Source organism: Populus alba, chromosome 3, assembly GCF_005239225.2.
Source record: "Populus alba chromosome 3, ASM523922v2, whole genome shotgun sequence".
Lineage (NCBI taxonomy): Eukaryota > Viridiplantae > Streptophyta > Magnoliopsida > Malpighiales > Salicaceae > Populus > Populus alba.
In genome coordinates, this window is record NC_133286.1 from 4,840,896 (window position 1) to 4,857,819 (window position 16,924).

Consider the following 16,924-nt stretch of genomic DNA (forward strand, 5'->3'; position numbering starts at 1 on the left):
ATCCATCCCTCTGTGTTGATATCTATCTAGCTCGGATTGAATTGTCATCCCTAAATAAAAGATTTGGATTTTTTCTTTAATTTCAATTCTACTTCCTTTGTTTTTAATTATTTGAAAAAGAAAAAATTCAAATTATTTTTTATAAAAATAAACACTAATATAATGTTATGATATTTTTTTTGAGATACGAGAACTCCATTCAATATTAATCTAAGTCAAAGGGCTAATTTAATAAAAAAAAACTTAAAGGATAAAAAAAAGAGAGCAAATAATGAATGAATAGTAGTATCAATAGTAAAACACCTAGCCTTTTTTATTTAGGTTTTTATAATAATAATACTAATGAGTAATATTTTTTGGGCTGTGGGCTGACAACGGCCCCCATTTGCTCCCTTGGATCTCCGTCTAACTTAACATCTCGCCACTACCTTATCTTAACTGAGTTTGATTAGGGTTATAACAAATGTTGTTTTATGGTATTTATAACCAAACTTTTGTTTTGTTTTTTCAATAATATCAATATCATTTAAAATTAAAATTTATATCCAAAATGAATGAGAAAAAAAAATCAGAAGTTAGTAGAACATCATAAATAAATGGAACAAAGCATATCAATTGTGAAATTTTTTATCCATATTAACCGAGTAATATATATATATATATATATATATATGAGTTAATTTTGAAATATTTCATATTTTATTTATTTTTAATCAAGTAAATAATTATTTTTTAAAAAATCTATCAATTCATATCAATATTGGAATAAAAAAACTAAAAAAATTTGAAAACCAATTTACGTCAGTACATGTCAAAATAATTTGAAAAATATAAATAATTTGAAGTAAAATAAATAAAATAAATTCAAACTTTTTTAAAAGTATTTTTTAAAATGCAAAATCAAACGGACTCTAGATTAATATAGAGCTTTGATAAATTTAGATTAATGATGAATTTTTGATTGCTTTGATCCTAAATAACTGTTTGAAAATATAGTTGAAATTATTTTTTTTTAAAATTTAAAATTTTTTAAATATTTTTGAATTTTTTTGATGTATTGATGTAAAAATTAATTTTTTTAAAAATTAAAAAAATATTATTTTAATATATTTTTAAAAAAATATTTTAAAAAATAATTATTATTACATTTTCAAATACTAAAAAGAAAAAGAAAAAAATGGGTCTAAGAAAACCGAGCTGGAGAGAAGGGAAGAATCGTTGATTTAATTGATAAACTTTTAGGGTTTTGATTGAAAAAAAAAAAAAGATGAAAAGAGAGGAGAGAAAGGAAAAAAAAAAAAAAAAACTGAAAAAGAGCGAATTTATTATATATTTTTTTAGTTATTTTAACTAATTTATAAAATACGAAGTGTAATTTATTTTCTTAAATCAAATTATAATAGCTTCATGTAATTAATCCATTGTTTTTTCATGAGTGAGGGAGCTGGGCTCCAATAATACCTAATAAATTTTCATCCATCTATAATCCGAAAAAAGAAGAAGTTAAATACATAGTAAATAGAATCCCAAAAAGGAAGAAGAAAAAGGAGTAAAAGCTCTCTTCTCGATTCTCATCCAACATCGAAAAGACCGAGCAAAGAGAAGAATGCCAGAGCTACCGGAGGTAGAGGCGGCGAGAAGGGCGATAGAGGAACATTGCATAGGGAAGAAGATAAAGAAGGCCATCATTGCCGACGACAGTAAAGTCATCGATGGAGTCTCTCCTTCTGATTTTGTGGCAGCACTTGTTGGCAAAACTATTGTCTCTGCTCTTAGAAAGGGAAAGAACTTGTGGCTTCAACTCGACTCCCCTCCCTTCCCTTCCTTTCAGTTCGGTAATATACTATGTTCTTTTTACTGGGTTTCTGATTTCATGCACTTTAAAGCTGATTTCTTGAGAGCTTTTGTGACATGAGTTTTCTTTACCTGCTGTTTCTTAGGGTTTTAGGAAAGTGGGTTTATTTTATTTTTTTAGTTATTTTAACAAAGGCTTTATTTGATATTTATGTGTGTAAACGATGCAAAGATATGTTTTTGTTTATATGTTCTCATTCCTTGAAAACCATAACAATTTCAAGTAAAAAGATTATGATTACCATTTCTTTGTTTTTCGTAATCCCATTGCTTTGCATACTAAACATAAAGGATCACATTTCAGGGATGGCTGGTGCTGTATATATTAAAGGAGTTGCGGTTACCAAATATAAAAGGCGAGTTGTGTCCTGTAATATGCACATGCAACACTCCTAGCTAGCTGAGATAACTTATTTCTATCCTTGTGTTTTCGTCTTGTAAAAATGATCTTTCGGTGTTGATTATATTAGAGAATTGCGTGCAGGTCTGCAGTAAATGACTCTGATGAGTGGCCTTCCAAATATTCAAAGTTTTTTGTCCAAGTATGAATCACTACGCTATATATTTTAATATAGTTTCCACTTCTATGCATGTGTTTTATTGAATAAATAATTCATAATTCAGGCACGATCCATTTGGTTATTAGTTTTGGAGTTCTATTGACTGTGGAATTGCAAACAAGTCTCTCAATTTATTCACTAACAGGGCAAGAAAAATCCAAAAGATTTCTAATTTGAACTTTTGGAATGAAGAGTTAGGGTTTCAAGTTATAACATGGAAGTTCTATAAAATTATGAAAGTATGCGTATTGTTTAGAAACTTACAAAGTTACAAGAGGTTTTTATGAAACTTAGAAATTTTTGTATCTGTGATGAGGTCTCCTGCATTGAGTACTTTTTCTACCAGTTAATCAACATGCAATACTCTTTCTGCAGCTAGATGATGGTCTGGAGCTTTCTTTCACTGACAAGAGGCGATTTGCTAAAGTCCGCTTGCTTGAAGATGTACACAAATACCATTTGTTATTCTGGATGAACTTTTCATATTTATGTGCTTTGGTAGGTATTTTGTAACTGTTCATAACAATATTCTTTTCTTCTTTGCTTGTTGCAGCCAGCTTCTAAGCCCCCGATATCTGAGTTGGGCCCTGATGCATTATTGGAGCCGATGACAGTTGATGAACTTCATGGATCCCTAAGCAAGAAGAAAATTGCAATTAAGGCTCTATTACTTGATCAGGTTAAAATTTATGTTAATTTGCTGTACTATTTCTAAGATAGCGCATGACACATAAAGGTGTAAATAAGCAAGTGAGGCATGGAGAGTGATTTAGGGGTAACTATTGGTCAAAAGTTTCAAAATGCATGGCTGACAATCCTCTTTCATTTTTGTTTTTGAAAATAATATGAGTAATGAAGACAAGTAGTACTCATGGTATGCTTTACTTAATGATATTCAAAAGATCGGTGTGACCATTTAAGTGAAAGATGGCTCAAGATTGATAAGAAGCAATATTAGTGGAGAGAAAGGCTTTTCAACCACATTTAGGCCATCAAAAGTGGTGGTTGTAATCTGATTGGTGTAGCCAATGCCAATAAGTATGGATATGGTTTTATGCCGACATTATGGTGGATGGTAGTTATCTCAGCTCCTGGCCTCTTGCAAATGGTAATTATCTCAGCTCCTGGCCTTGTGCTAAATTCTTAAAGGATATGCCCAGGTTTCATAAGCTAAAAGACTAGGAAATCAAAACATCCTGATCCTGTACTATTGTTCCTCCTACAGTTTAAGGAACACTTAATCGCTAGAAAACAATATGGTTGGCAAAGTAGTGCTAAAAAATAATTGTTTAATAACTGCTAGGATTAATCACATACCTAGAATGATTGACAAGTTCTTTTACTGCAAAGAGGTTTTAAAGTTTCCTCCCATCATTACTTGTTATAGTTCTGGAGATGTAAATGGTCATGAAATGGTCAATATTATGATTTGTTGTAACCGAGTGCCTTTACAAGTTTTCTTTTTAAATGATTATTTTTAGCTCTAAACTGCTGACATGGTTATAGTATTTCTGCATACGACTGTTCTTTCAAATGTACATTTCAACACAAAATGAAACGTTTGTTTTAAAATTCTTTTTTAAATAATCAATCTAATTGTGTTTATTTTTTGCAGGGTTTTGTATCTGGAATTGGTAACTGGATTGCAGATGAAGTGCTATACCAAGTTAGTGTACCTCACTTTAACATGGGTACCAAATTACAGTTTGATTCAATTGTGTTTTGATTGAAGCATCATAATCAATAATCAAGCTTTTAACTTTGATACATGCATGATTGTTTTTTCTTAATTTGATGATGACATACCCTAGGCTCAGAGAATTCATAGTGTTGCTTTTTTAGCTTTTATTTGTCATATTATTCAGAAAATTAATAAAGTGTTCTCCTTTTCATGAATCAAAAGAATTTTGGAATTGTGGGTTTTTCAAAAGATGAATTTTTGCAAACTGATGATTGTTTAATTGGATGAGTGCATACAGCTAAAATGTAAGTATAATGTATTCATTCTTAAGAAGTAGAGGGACAGCAATTGAGGGCCTGCTTAAAATGGTTTATTTTGTTGCTGAAGACTGACTCACAATCTAGCTTAGGGAGTGCTTGGCTCAAGTTAAATGTAGTGTAAAATGTGCTTTAACAGAAAGAACACAATGGCCTATATTATAATAGAGAATATTAGGCTTCTTCTGCTGGTCATATTTGTTTCTTGGGATCTGTAGTTACTGTATTTACTTGACATTCAACAATATCTTCATTTGATGACCTGGCTGACCTTCCTTGTATCTCCTGCCTGATGTGGACTTTGATGATTGTTATTTTTCTTGCACAGGCTAGAATTCATCCACTGCAGATTGCTTCCAGCTTATCCAGAGAAAGCTCCGCAACTTTACACAAGTGCATCAAGGAGGTAGGAAATCTGTTTTGATTTGCAATTCTTGTAAGCAACCAATTAAACCTGAATTGTTAAACATGCAATTTTCATGGAGAAGTAGAGAAAAACATGTGTAGGTTGTTCAGTATGCGGTTGAAGTTGATGCTGACTGTGACCGCTTTCCTCTTGAATGGTTGTTTCATTTTCGATGGGGAAAGAAACCTGGAAAAGTTAATGGTAAGATACTTTTGATATATAGTAATCCTTTTGATAAAAAAAAAAAATTCTTTTTACAGGTGATTGAAAAAGCAGTAGAAGTTGGGGCAGATAGTAGTCAGTTCCCAAACAATTGGATTTTTCATTCTAGGGAAAAGAAGTCTAAGAAGAATTTCATTGATGGTTTGCTTCCCTACCCTCCATATTATTTCTTGTAGCATGACATTTAGTTGATTGTTGCCCCCCTTCTAACAGTGGCTTCCTTTTCTCTATCCCACCATACATATATCACTACCTGCTGTTAGTGCGTGCCAAAGATATGAAGATAGAAGTGACTTGGTTGAAGAGTTAAAATAACTTTTAGATCTGACATCCTGACTTCCAGTCCCTTTTGTTTTGATTCTCAAAGGCCTGCCTATCCTTTTCTTAAGTTGTTTTAGTTTCCTTCACACGAACATTGATAAAACTTCTTCATTGTGGCAGGGAAGGAGATTGATTTTATTGTTGCTGGTGGTAGGGTATGTCTTTTAAAAGCGAGCTTGTGATATTTCTTTATTGGCTTTACTAGGCAGATGAATATGAGTGTTCATATTATCATGTGTATGCATACTTTTAACCATTGAAAAAATACGTAGTTGATTTTTATGGGCTTGTATTCTGGGTTTTAGACAACGGCCTATGTACCGGGGTTACAGAAGCTAAATGGAAACCAAGCTGGGAAAGCAGTGGGAAAACCAAAAGCAAGAACTTCAAAGAAAAAAAGAGATGGGGACGATGATGACAATGACAACAATGAAGATGGTGGCAGTGAACAAGCTTCCGAGGAAGAAAAAATTGCAAGAAAGGCCAAATCAAAGAGAGAGTTGAGGCCTAAAAGTCCTGGGAAAAAGCCTTCAGCAAAAAGAAAATCCAAAGCAAGTGATACTGACAGTGAAGAAGATGAGGGTGCTCCAGCCGCCACCGACGACGACGACGACGACCAGAAGAAAAAACCTAGAAGAGTGACCAGTAGAAAACAAGTCATGGTTGGTAAAGCACCCAAGAAATTGGCTAACAATCAAAATACTAACAAACCAAGGAAGAAAGTGAAGTAGATTGCTGTTGTGAGATATCACATGGTGCTACCGAAGCCTGAGCCCTAATTTTGGAAGTATAGAAAGGTGGCAGGGCATCTTGTTTTTGCTTGTAATGACAGTGAAATGAATTTGTCTGTCTTGTTCAAGGTGCTGTCTTTCTGCTAATGCCAGCGGTTTCTATTAATCGTACAACCAGTGTTCTCTGCCTCTGGAAGATGTAAATTTTATTTGAATGGATTAAATGAAAGAATTTTTAAATTAGCAAACAAATTGTGATTTTAAGAAATGCCTGCTCTTGAAAAAAAAAAATAAAGAAGGAAAAAGAGATAAATTTAGCAACCACCACAACTCAGTTACTTGTGTTTTCAGTTACTAGGAAAAAAGATAAATAGCAATTGCTATTCAGCTCCTTTAGAACTATGTCTCATGTTTGATGTTGCAGTACAGGGTGTGGCAACATGAATTAGTATCTAGAAAAAAATTCTTGTTAAGCTTTAGGGTTTTTTTTTTTTTTTTTTTTAATGTGGATATCTTAATCTAGCTTGCATATAACTCGATTAATCTTTACGGATCCTGAAATTAACGATTATATAAGCCTCTAATAACCTTGATGTTTGTGAAAACTTGAACTGATAATTTTAGAGCAAATTTAAAATCTAATTAGTTGAACTATATTTTTCAGGAATTTAATATCTTATTTTTATGTGAAATAATATTTAATGTGTACACCTCAATAGGAGATTATCACCTATAAATAATTATATTAAGAAAACATCATTATAAATAATTTATTATTGGTAAGAAAAAAAAATTAATTGTCTTCGAAAGCATGTCATTGTGTTTAGTTGACTTTCTAGCTCAAAAACACAAGTAGCGTGAAACAAATATTATATATAATACTTTAGGGATTAATTTGCTTGCCTCACTAAACTATAGCTACTATTTTTGTAGTTAACTCGTTGCCATCCCCTCAAACTCAAACGAGGTGAAAGTAAAAACAAACAAAATCCCTTTCAACTCAACCAAGAATTGGAGCAGACTGGCTTGTATTTACCAGATACCATCATCTCTACAAGAAAAGGGTGTAGGGTTTCGCTGCTGAATCTGATCAAATGGGTATGCTTATGCTGTAGAAAGTGGTGTGGCAATGATTGAGGTCGGTCTCTCTTCTTCGTTTAATTTGTTGGGTTCAAAGTCTGTTTTTTTCTTCGTATATAGTCTTATGCAACGTTTTTTCTTTTTCTTTTTGTTCTCTTGGGCCTGTTTGTCTATTATTCATCACATAATTAACTGTATTTAGCTACAAACAATGATGGGATTTTCCAGTTTTGGAGAATTTTGAGATTATGTTTTAGTCTTGTTTCATTTTGCCTCCCTAATGCGCTTGGTGACTGGAGAAAGTGATGTAGTGAGTTCTTATGATCAATAAAGTGAAGATTAAGTCTTGATTTTTTGAAAAGATGGAATTCTCCGTTAATACGAGAAAGTATAAGAATGGCCTCTTGCAACTAACTAATTCAAAGCCAATACACAAGAACAGAATTGTGGTTATCAGTTACGTGCGTTTTAGGAATCCAGTCACAAGCTTGTTTAACATGAATAAGTCCTCTACATTAATGATTCCCTTAACATAATCTTCGAATATGACCTTAGGTGAGAGTTGCTCTTTTTAATGCTACAGCTTCTAGGAGTCCGGGATTAGTGAAGTGCATGGAATTAATTTACGGTGATGTAGGATAGAGAATTAAAAACTCAATTCATGGTGGCGTAACTGGGAATTAGAGTTAGGATTTGGCGTGGGCATAATTGTGAATACTTGGAATTAGTGATGAAAAGTCTGATTTGAGGAGTGTGTGAATTGAGATCTGAATGGTTGTAGGAGAAGGTAGAAGATTAAGTTAGAAAATAAGGTAAAAGAGCAAGGAGTAAACTCGGTACCAGCACCAAAATATGTTTCCAAATCTCTTAATTTTAGACTGCTCTCATAATGCAAGGCATTGCATCTGTATTTTTACTGATGACTAAGACTGTATACTAGGGCTAGGACTTCTGTGCGGACTAAATTAATTAATTACACTGCTTAGGGAAAAAGAGCTGAATGATAACGATTTAATAAAGACTAAGAAGCTGAAATTCAAATTAGACGTGGATCTAAATACTAGTTAAAGACCTTCATTTTGCTAGGACTCCTGCATTAAACTGGGGTATCCACGAATTACATTTCTGCCACGGTTCCCAAAATCACCCATAACTTAAAAATTAAAGCGTTAAACCAGGGCATGACACTTTTACTCTACACCAAAAGACATGGAAATCTGAATCTCCTTTTCCACTCTGACAAGCCTTTGGGTGGTTTTTGCTTGGTCAAAATTGTTCCTGTTCTTCTGGATTGATTCATTCGGTGTGCACCTGAATCACCTTTCACAGACCAGCACCGTGTTCTAATTTAATAATGCTATAGAAATATGCTGTTCTAGTTCATGTCAATCATGATCATTTTGACAGACTGGTCATCCGCTTGTCTCCATTTGTTCAGCAAAGCTTTTTTGTTATGTTGTAAAGAAGTTTGACCTCTAAGTTAGCGTGCAAAGATGTCGTTGCAAGTTTGATTTGAGTTCCAGATTGAACATTACCCAACAACTAACTACCAATTGAATGATTTTGGTAAAAAATCAAATGATTTCTTTCAATGACAAAACTGCAAGGAACTTTGCTATTTGTTGCTTGCTTGTGCTAAAGTTGCTGATATTGGTTGTTCATTTAACATTGCAGATAGAAGAAGTTTCCCAGAACAGCGAGCAGATACTTGAGGAAGAAGGTGATGATCTTGAATTTGATAGCAACGACCTTGAAATTGAGGGTGATGACCCTGGGATAGAAGACAATGACCTTGGGATAGAAAACAACCACCTTGAACTAGAAGACAAAAACCTTGAGAATGAAGGGCATGACCTGCCTGAAGGCAATGACCTGGAGGACAATTGTGAGCAACTGTTTGATATTGAATATCATGTCCTTGAAAACAACAGAGACGATGCTACAGTAGAAGATGTTCGAAATGGTGACTTCCTAGGGAAGGATTATCCACCACCTTTTGTGGGGATGGAGTTTGAATCATATGATGATGCCTATAATTATTATAATTGCTATGCTAAAGATTTGGGATTTGCTATCAGGGTCAAGTCCTCGTGGACAAAACGCAACAGCAAGGAGAAACGTGGTGCGGTGCTCTGCTGCAACTGTGAGGGTTTTAAGACTAGTAAAGAAGTGCACAGTCGTAGAAAGGAAACGAGAACTGGTTGTCTAGCCATGCTAAGGTTGAGGCTAGTGGAATCTAATAGGTGGAGGGTGGATGAAGTCAAGCTTGAGCACAACCATTTATTTGATCCTGAGAGAGCACAAAATTCGAAGTCCCACAAAAAGATGGATGCAGGGGCTAAAAGAAAGGTGGAGCCCACTGTTGATGTAGAAGTACGGACAATCAAATTGTATCGAACAGCTGCTGTAGACCCACTGGGCTATGGAAGCACTAACTCATATGAAGGAGAAAGTAGCCAGCATGTCGACAGGTCAAAGCGCTTGAAGCTTAAAAAAGGAGATGCACAGATCATTCATAATTATTTTTGTCAGGTTCAGCTTACAAATCCAAACTTTTTCTACTTGATGGATCTCAACGATGAGGGGTTTTTGAGGAATGTGTTTTGGATACATTATAGGTCTAGGGCTGCATATGGTTATTTCAGTGACGTAGTTATATTTGACACAACATGCTTATTGAACAAATATGAAATTCCACTCTTTGCATTTGTTGGGGTAAATCAGCATGGGCAGTCTATTCTACTTGGTTGTGGTTTGCTTGTGGATGAGACATTTGAAACATATATATGGCTGTTTAGAGCATGGCTTACATGCATGTTGGGTCGCCCTCCACAAACTATCATTACTGACCAATGCAAGGCCATGCAAAGTGCAATTGCGGAGGTTTTCCCTCGTGCTCACCATCGTTTTTGTTTGCCACGTGTTGCACACAAGATTCTTGATAATCTGGGCACGCTGCAGGACTATGAAGGGTTTCAGAGGACGCTGAACATGACTATCCATGACTCTCTTAAGGTAGATGAATTTGAAATGGCTTGGGAAGATATGATCCAGCGTTTTGGAATTGCAGATAACGAGTGGCTTCGAACATGCTATGAAGATCGAGAGAGATGGGTCCCGGTTTACTCCAAAGATACTTCTTTTGCTGGAATATCTACTTTTCTAAAAGATGAGTCCACCCAATTCTTCAATGGTTATGTGAATCAACAAACTACGCTGAAAGAGTTTTTTGACATGAATGAACTAGTTCTACAAAAGAAGTACCAGAAAGAAGCTCTTGATGATTTTGAGTCGAGGAATTCCAGCCCCATTTTGAGGACAGGTAGCTTTTATGAGTTACAGCTTTCCAGAGTGTATACAAACGAAATATTCAGGAGATTTCAAGATGAGGTTGTGATGATGTCCTCTTGTTTTGGCATAACTCAAGTTCATGCCAGTGGGCCTCTTGTTACTTACGTGATCAAAGAACGCCAGGGCGAAGAAAATTCGAGGGATATTAAGAACTTCGAGGTTATGTATGATAAAAGGGGAGCAGAAGTTCGTTGTCTCTGTAGTTGCTTCAACTTCAAAGGTTACTTGTGCCGGCATGCACTGTGCATTCTGAATTACAACGGGGTGGAGGAGATCCCTCCACTGTATATCTTGGCACGGTGGAGGAAGGATTTGAAGCGCTTTTATGTACCGGATAGTGGATCCAATAATGTAGATATTGCAAACCCAGTTCAGTGGTTTGATCATTTGTACAGACAAGCAATGCAAGTTGTTGAAGAAGGTATGATCTCTCAAGATCGGTATATGGTTGCTTGGCAAGCATTTAAAGAATCACTGAATAAGGTCCGTCTTGTAGCCGAGAAGCATTTATAATGTATAATCTTTGTGGTGTTTCCTCACTTCTGCTGTGGCATGCTCTTAAATGTGTGTTTTGGCAGTGCATGCAGAGAGTATTTTCCCCTGGTTAGAGCATGTGCTGCGGCAGAAATCCCAGTAAAAAAAATAGGAAAATGTCTTTAGTAAGGCAAAATGCTTTGACATTGATTAAGCAAGGAACAAGTGGACAATGGAATATCCTTCTTTGATGTTTTTCTTTCTTTTAGTTAAATCTTAAGAGCATCAAATTTTATAAAATACCTCTTCATGTTCTTTAATAGACTGTAAGAAATAGATTAGACTAGTCACGTGCCTTTATTTAGCTGACTATTTTTTATTTTATTTGTTAAGAAAGATTTTAATTGCAAATTGAAAAGGTTATGCTTGGAATTAATAACCGAGAATTATGTATTGATAAATGTAAAATAAATAAATTATAATGCTAATCAAAGATTGAGTTGGTAAAGAGCATATTAAGTTATTAGGATTGTGTAACATAGGTAGCTCTTCAAATATAGTAATAAAATTATTTATTGTAAGAAAAGTAATTATATCATTCTATTAAAATAATAATTTCCTAGTATAATTTACCCATTTCTTATTAACATGTGTTTGTGTGTATATATATAATCTAATAATTTCCTAGGTTTTTAATCTAATAAAAACCATAAGCAATTAGAATCAATAAAAAAAAATCTAAATGTTCTTATTAACATGTGTTTGTATGTGGTGTATCTTTCTCTTTTCATGTAAAGAGCTTACAATTAAAGGTTATTTTAGGACCGGAGTAATTATTCTTTTTTGTTTTTGTGTTTTAAAAGTATTTTTAAAAAAATTAAATTTTTATTTTTATTTTTTTCTTTACTTCAAATTAATATTTTTTATTATTTTTAGATCATTTTGATGCGTTGATTTTAAAAATAACTTTTAATAAATAAAAAATATTATTTTAATATATTTTTAAGTAAAAAATATTTTGAAAAAGGTCTATAAACCATAATTTAAATCCTTCAAAATATATTGGTAACGAATTTTTTTTTTCCTTATAGAATTTAGATCAGCCAAAGATAAAAATAAAAAAATAAAAAATAAAAATAGTTCGACTGTGCTATTTTTGTAGATTTCTAATATTCAATTGTGAAAGCACGATGAAGTTTAAATACTAAAGATGATGCATTCTCAATCTTTTTCCCCTTTCATCTTAAACGCTAAGAAATTTAATGTGATGTGAATCCTATTAAATAACATTCAAAATGTGGTTCTATCAATAATGTTGCATCACATATGTTCTGATAATAATATATCTCTGGGCATATAAATTAAATTGGTAATGTTACGAGGGATGGACAAACCAATATTAAACAAAATATAAAGTAAAATGAATCAATCAATACATAAATAATAATAAAAAAATTGAAGACAAGAAGGATTATATTTGATAAAAAATTTATATGTGAATAGACATTAATTATATTTTTCAGTTTGATAATTAAATAAAAAAAAAATTGACGAGTTTACCTATAATTAACTAAGTTAACCCGTCAAACTTGAGATACGTATTATGAAAGTCATAATTAAATAGAAAGAAATTTAACATTAACAAACTAAACTAAACGAAAAAAATTAATTAAAAAGAAAAAAAAATTCCGGGTTAACCCGTTAAACCAGGTTAAACCATCAAACCCGGGATTTATGTCATAGAAGTCTGATATCTAAGTAAAAAAAATTAACATTAATAAACCAATTTAAACAAAAAAAATTATTAAAAACAAAAAAAAAACAGTTAATATATGTTATAATATAATATAATATAATAGAATAATTATATTAATATAATATATTAATAATAAAATAAATAAAAGACGTGTGAGAGCTATAGTAGTTTACCCAGCCTTTTAGTATATTACTAATTAATATAATAATTATTTATGTAAAATGACTAAATTTACTAAAATTTTAATAGGTAAAGTCATTAAATTTAATAAATTTATCCTGCGCACCACAGCGGCCGACTAGCTTGTATAATAATAATAATAATAATAATTAAAAAAAGTCTTCTGTCACCAATAGTGTGGTAGAAGGGACGTCTTCCCTATTTGCTATCAGAGATGGGGCGCAACCGCAGCGGCTGACTTGATAACACCCGGAGCAAACCAGCCGGAAACGATCTAAAATACGGAAATTCTAAATTCACCCGTCCAGCTCTCTCGCTTTCAGCAACCAAAAACCCTTACATATCACAGTCACAGTCGCCCCTGCGATTTTCTCAGGTCACCGGATTATCAGCCCGTGTTCCCAGCTGGTAAGTGCTTTCATAATTCCCCAGTTCTTTTGCTTTCAATTTATGCTTATTCTTTCATCTATTAGGGTTTGTTTTAATATACCCGATCCCATTTGTTTCGGTTCCGGAAGTGTAATATATATCCACACACACAAAAGAAAAATATTCTAAACAAATAAAGAAACAGATTTCCTTTGTTTCGGTGAAATTCACTTTTGATTAGGTTGAGTCTTTCGGTTCCTAGGATTTTACCAAAATTTAACAAATTCGATTATTTAGGTCGTGTTTACCCGCAGATTTTTTTTTTTTTTTTTGTAAAAACTAAGGAAACATTTTTATTAAATACAAAAAAAAAAAAAACAAGGGACTCTTTAGCATAAAATATTAGAGGAAGCAAGGGATGGTGTTTTTCAATTTTCTTAAAAAATGGAGAATTTTCAAGAAACATACATTTTCATTTTTAGTTAGTAAATGCATTTTCTTTAGTTTTCTGTTTCTTGGAAAAATTTTAAATTTTCCCACAAGTAATTGATTGGAGCCTAAATATTTCATCATGTTATTTTTGGTGATATAATAGATGGCTGAAGCAGGGTGTAGCAATGAGCGATTGACTAATGGTGAATTGAATGAGAAGGAAAAAGACTTGGATGATGGGACTGAAGAAAAGAAGGAATTTGTTGCTCCTGCGGTTGGGATGGAGTTTGAGTCTTATGATGATGCTTACAATTATTACAACTGTTATGCCAAGGAAGTGGGATTTCGTGTTAGAGTGAAGAACTCGTGGTTCAAGCGAAATAGTCGGGAGAAATATGGTGCAGTGCTTTGTTGCAGTAGTCAGGGTTTTAAAAGAATTAAAGATGTTAATCGTTTAAGAAAGGAAACAAGAACTGGTTGTCCTGCAATGGTAAGAATGAGGTTGGCGGACTCCAAGAGGTGGAGGGTGTTAGAGGTCATGCTTGAACACAACCACTCGTTAGGGGCTAAGATATACAGACCTGTTAAGAAGGTGAGTACTGGAAACAAAAGGAAGTCCCTTTCAAGTTCAGATGCTGAGGGACGTACCATTAAGTTGTATCGAGCACTTGTCATAGATTCAGAAGGTAATGGGAACTCAAGTCTGAAGGCAAGAGATGTTATGAATTTTTCTGAACTTCCTGATCAACTGAACCTTAAAAGGGGTGATGCACAGGCTATTTATAACTACTTTTGTCGGATGCAGTTGACGAATCCAAACTTCTTTTATTTGATGGATCTCAATGATGAGGGGCATCTGAGAAATGTGTTTTGGGTTGATGCTAGGTCAAGGGCTTCTTGTGGTTACTTTGGTGATGTTGTTTATATTGACAACACGTATTTGTCAAGTAAATTTGAGATCCCACTGGTGGCATTTGTTGGAACGAATCAACATAGCCAGTCTGTTTTACTGGGCTGCGGCCTACTTGCGGGCGAGACAACGGAATCTTATATTTGGTTGTTCAAGGCATGGATTACATGTATGTCAAGTTGCAGTCCACAAACTATTATTACAGACAGGTGTAGAACTTTGCAAACCGCAATAGCAGAGGTGTTTCCAAGAGCTCATCATTGTTTTGGATTGTCGCATATCATGAAAAGAGTACCAGAAAAACTGGGAGGATTGCGCCACTATGATGCTATAAAAAAAGCGTTTATGAAAGCAGTTTATGAAACTTTGAAAGTGATTGATTTTGAAGTAGCATGGGGATTTATGGTCCAGCGATTTGGAGTTGGTGATCATGATTGGCTTCAGTCATTATATGAAGATCGTGTTCGGTGGGCTCCTGTTTATTTAAAAGACACAGTTTTTGCTGGAATGTCTGCTGCACGGCCAGGTGAGATCCTAAATCCATTTTTTGAGAGATACGTGCATAAACAAACTCCTTTAAAAGAATTTCTGGACAAGTATGAACTAGCATTACAAAAAAAGCACAAGGAAGAAACTATTGCAGATATTGAGTCCAGAAGCATAGGCCCCGTTTTGAAAACCAGGTGTTCATTTGAGTTGCAGCTGTCGAAGCTGTACAGCAAGGAAATATTCAAGAAGTTCCAATTTGAGGTGGAAGAAATGTATTCCTGTTTTAGCACCACACAGATACACGTTGACGGGCCAAACATCATATTTTTGGTCAAAGAGCGTGTTCTGGGTGAGAGTAATAGGAGGGAAATTAGAGACTTTGAGGTTTTATACAACAGAAGTGCAGGAGAGGTTCGTTGCATCTGCAGTTGCTTCAACTTCTATGGGTACTTATGCCGCCATGCATTGTGTGTGCTTAACTTCAATGGAGTAGAGGAGATCCCATGTAAGTATATACTGCAACGATGGAAAAAGGATTACAAGCGCTTGTATATTCCAGACCATAGTTCCAATGATGTTGATTCTACCGATCATATGCAATGGTTTAGTCAATTGTATAGAAGTGCTTTACAAGTTGTGGAGGAAGGGGTGATTTCTCTTGAACATTACAGTGTCGCACTAGAAGCTTTTGAAGAGTCGCTAAATAGGGTTCGTGAGGTAGAAGAAAAGCAAGCATAATCCCGCCATAGGAAGCTGCTGCAAATTCTCTGTAAATATAATTGCAGTCTTGTAGGGCTGTGGTAGGGTGGCAAGATTGAACTGTTGGACTTGCAATTGCAAGACTAGGGATTCTGAGTTGGGTGAGCATCTCTCTATACAAAAACAATAAGAGGAGCAGAGTCTCCAAATTCTTGTTGCCGTTATCTACTGCATTGGAACCATAGGGTAGCTAGGTGATGGCTGATTAAATAATTTCAGTCTCCATTTTGCTGAGGGTTGGCTTGTACCTGTTATTTTGTAGAGTGTAAAATACACAATTTCTTCATCTCCCATCTTTGCTTCAACCTAACTAGTAAAGTCTCTAGCAACCTGTAAGGTATTTACATCATAAGCTAATTAACATTTTATTTATAAGCAATGGCGTAGCCAGGAATGTTTTCTATCTTGGACTATTAAATAAATATATAATTTATTTTTAAGATTAATTATTAACTTATGTACATGAATTTTTGAAATTAACAATAAAATTTTAATTCAAATACACTTACCTAAAATATTAAAAACTAAATTTGAAAGCACATAAAATTAAAATGAAAGTAAAAATAAGCCTGCTATTGAAGTTACATCCTTAGATGTTTTATGGAATATAATTCATCTACAATCAAACTTGAATCGATATTATAACAACCTCTTAACCGAGATAAAATAACAATTTCATGTTAATTGAAAAACAAAGTAATTAATTTTTTTTCCTCTCTTAATTCCTCCTTTCTTCACTTGATTCTTCATTAGATTAGTGTTTTATAAGTTGGACTTTGTAAATTTATAAGGTTATTCTCTCACCTTTTCTTTTTTTTCTTTTTCTATTTTGCTTCTGCCCAGTCGACAACATATATAAAAAAAGAGAGTTGATTTGTTTTATTTTTTAATGTCAAATAATCATTTTACCCTTGATCAGTAGTTTTGCTTTTATTTGATGGTCTTTTTTTTTCATTAGCACTAACAAGCTCCGTTTATCCTAAAATTTTAACCAAATTTTATTCAATATATTTTAAGATTCCTCATAAAATT

General features: G+C 33.6%; 3 protein-coding genes across 6 annotated transcripts; all 3 read left to right on the forward strand.

Moving 5' to 3' along the window:
- The first annotated feature begins 1,320 nt into the window (after nucleotides 1-1,320).
- Nucleotides 1,321-6,344, forward strand: LOC118037866 (formamidopyrimidine-DNA glycosylase). 4 transcript variants are annotated; one of them, XM_073408260.1, is made up of 10 exons: nucleotides 1,331-1,835; nucleotides 2,159-2,210; nucleotides 2,339-2,396; nucleotides 2,790-2,858; nucleotides 2,968-3,093; nucleotides 4,030-4,080; nucleotides 4,741-4,818; nucleotides 4,920-5,181; nucleotides 5,482-5,516; nucleotides 5,667-6,344. In XM_073408260.1, the coding sequence occupies exons 1-10, from the start codon at nucleotides 1,607-1,609 to the stop codon at nucleotides 6,090-6,092; spliced, it is 1,386 nt and encodes a 461-aa protein (XP_073264361.1). In that variant the 5' UTR covers nucleotides 1,331-1,606; the 3' UTR covers nucleotides 6,093-6,344. The 4 variants fall into 4 exon arrangements, with proteins under 4 accessions (XP_073264362.1, XP_073264361.1, XP_034899902.1 ...); XM_035044011.2 differs by having other exon boundaries at nucleotides 1,333-1,835; nucleotides 4,920-5,019; XM_035044010.2 differs by having other exon boundaries at nucleotides 1,336-1,835; nucleotides 5,079-5,181.
- A 661-nt stretch (nucleotides 6,345-7,005) lies between these two features.
- Nucleotides 7,006-11,317, forward strand: LOC118037867 (protein FAR1-RELATED SEQUENCE 8). Its single transcript, XM_035044014.2, has 2 exons — nucleotides 7,006-7,230; nucleotides 8,847-11,317. Exons 1-2 carry the CDS (start codon nucleotides 7,222-7,224, stop codon nucleotides 11,034-11,036), a joined length of 2,199 nt encoding a protein of 732 aa, XP_034899905.1. The 5' UTR covers nucleotides 7,006-7,221; the 3' UTR covers nucleotides 11,037-11,317.
- A 1,757-nt stretch (nucleotides 11,318-13,074) lies between these two features.
- Nucleotides 13,075-16,271, forward strand: LOC118037868 (protein FAR1-RELATED SEQUENCE 6). Its single transcript, XM_035044015.2, has 2 exons — nucleotides 13,075-13,341; nucleotides 13,898-16,271. The coding sequence occupies exon 2, from the start codon at nucleotides 13,898-13,900 to the stop codon at nucleotides 15,869-15,871; it is 1,974 nt and encodes a 657-aa protein (XP_034899906.1). The 5' UTR covers nucleotides 13,075-13,341; the 3' UTR covers nucleotides 15,872-16,271.
- Nucleotides 16,272-16,924: the final 653 nt, after the last annotated feature.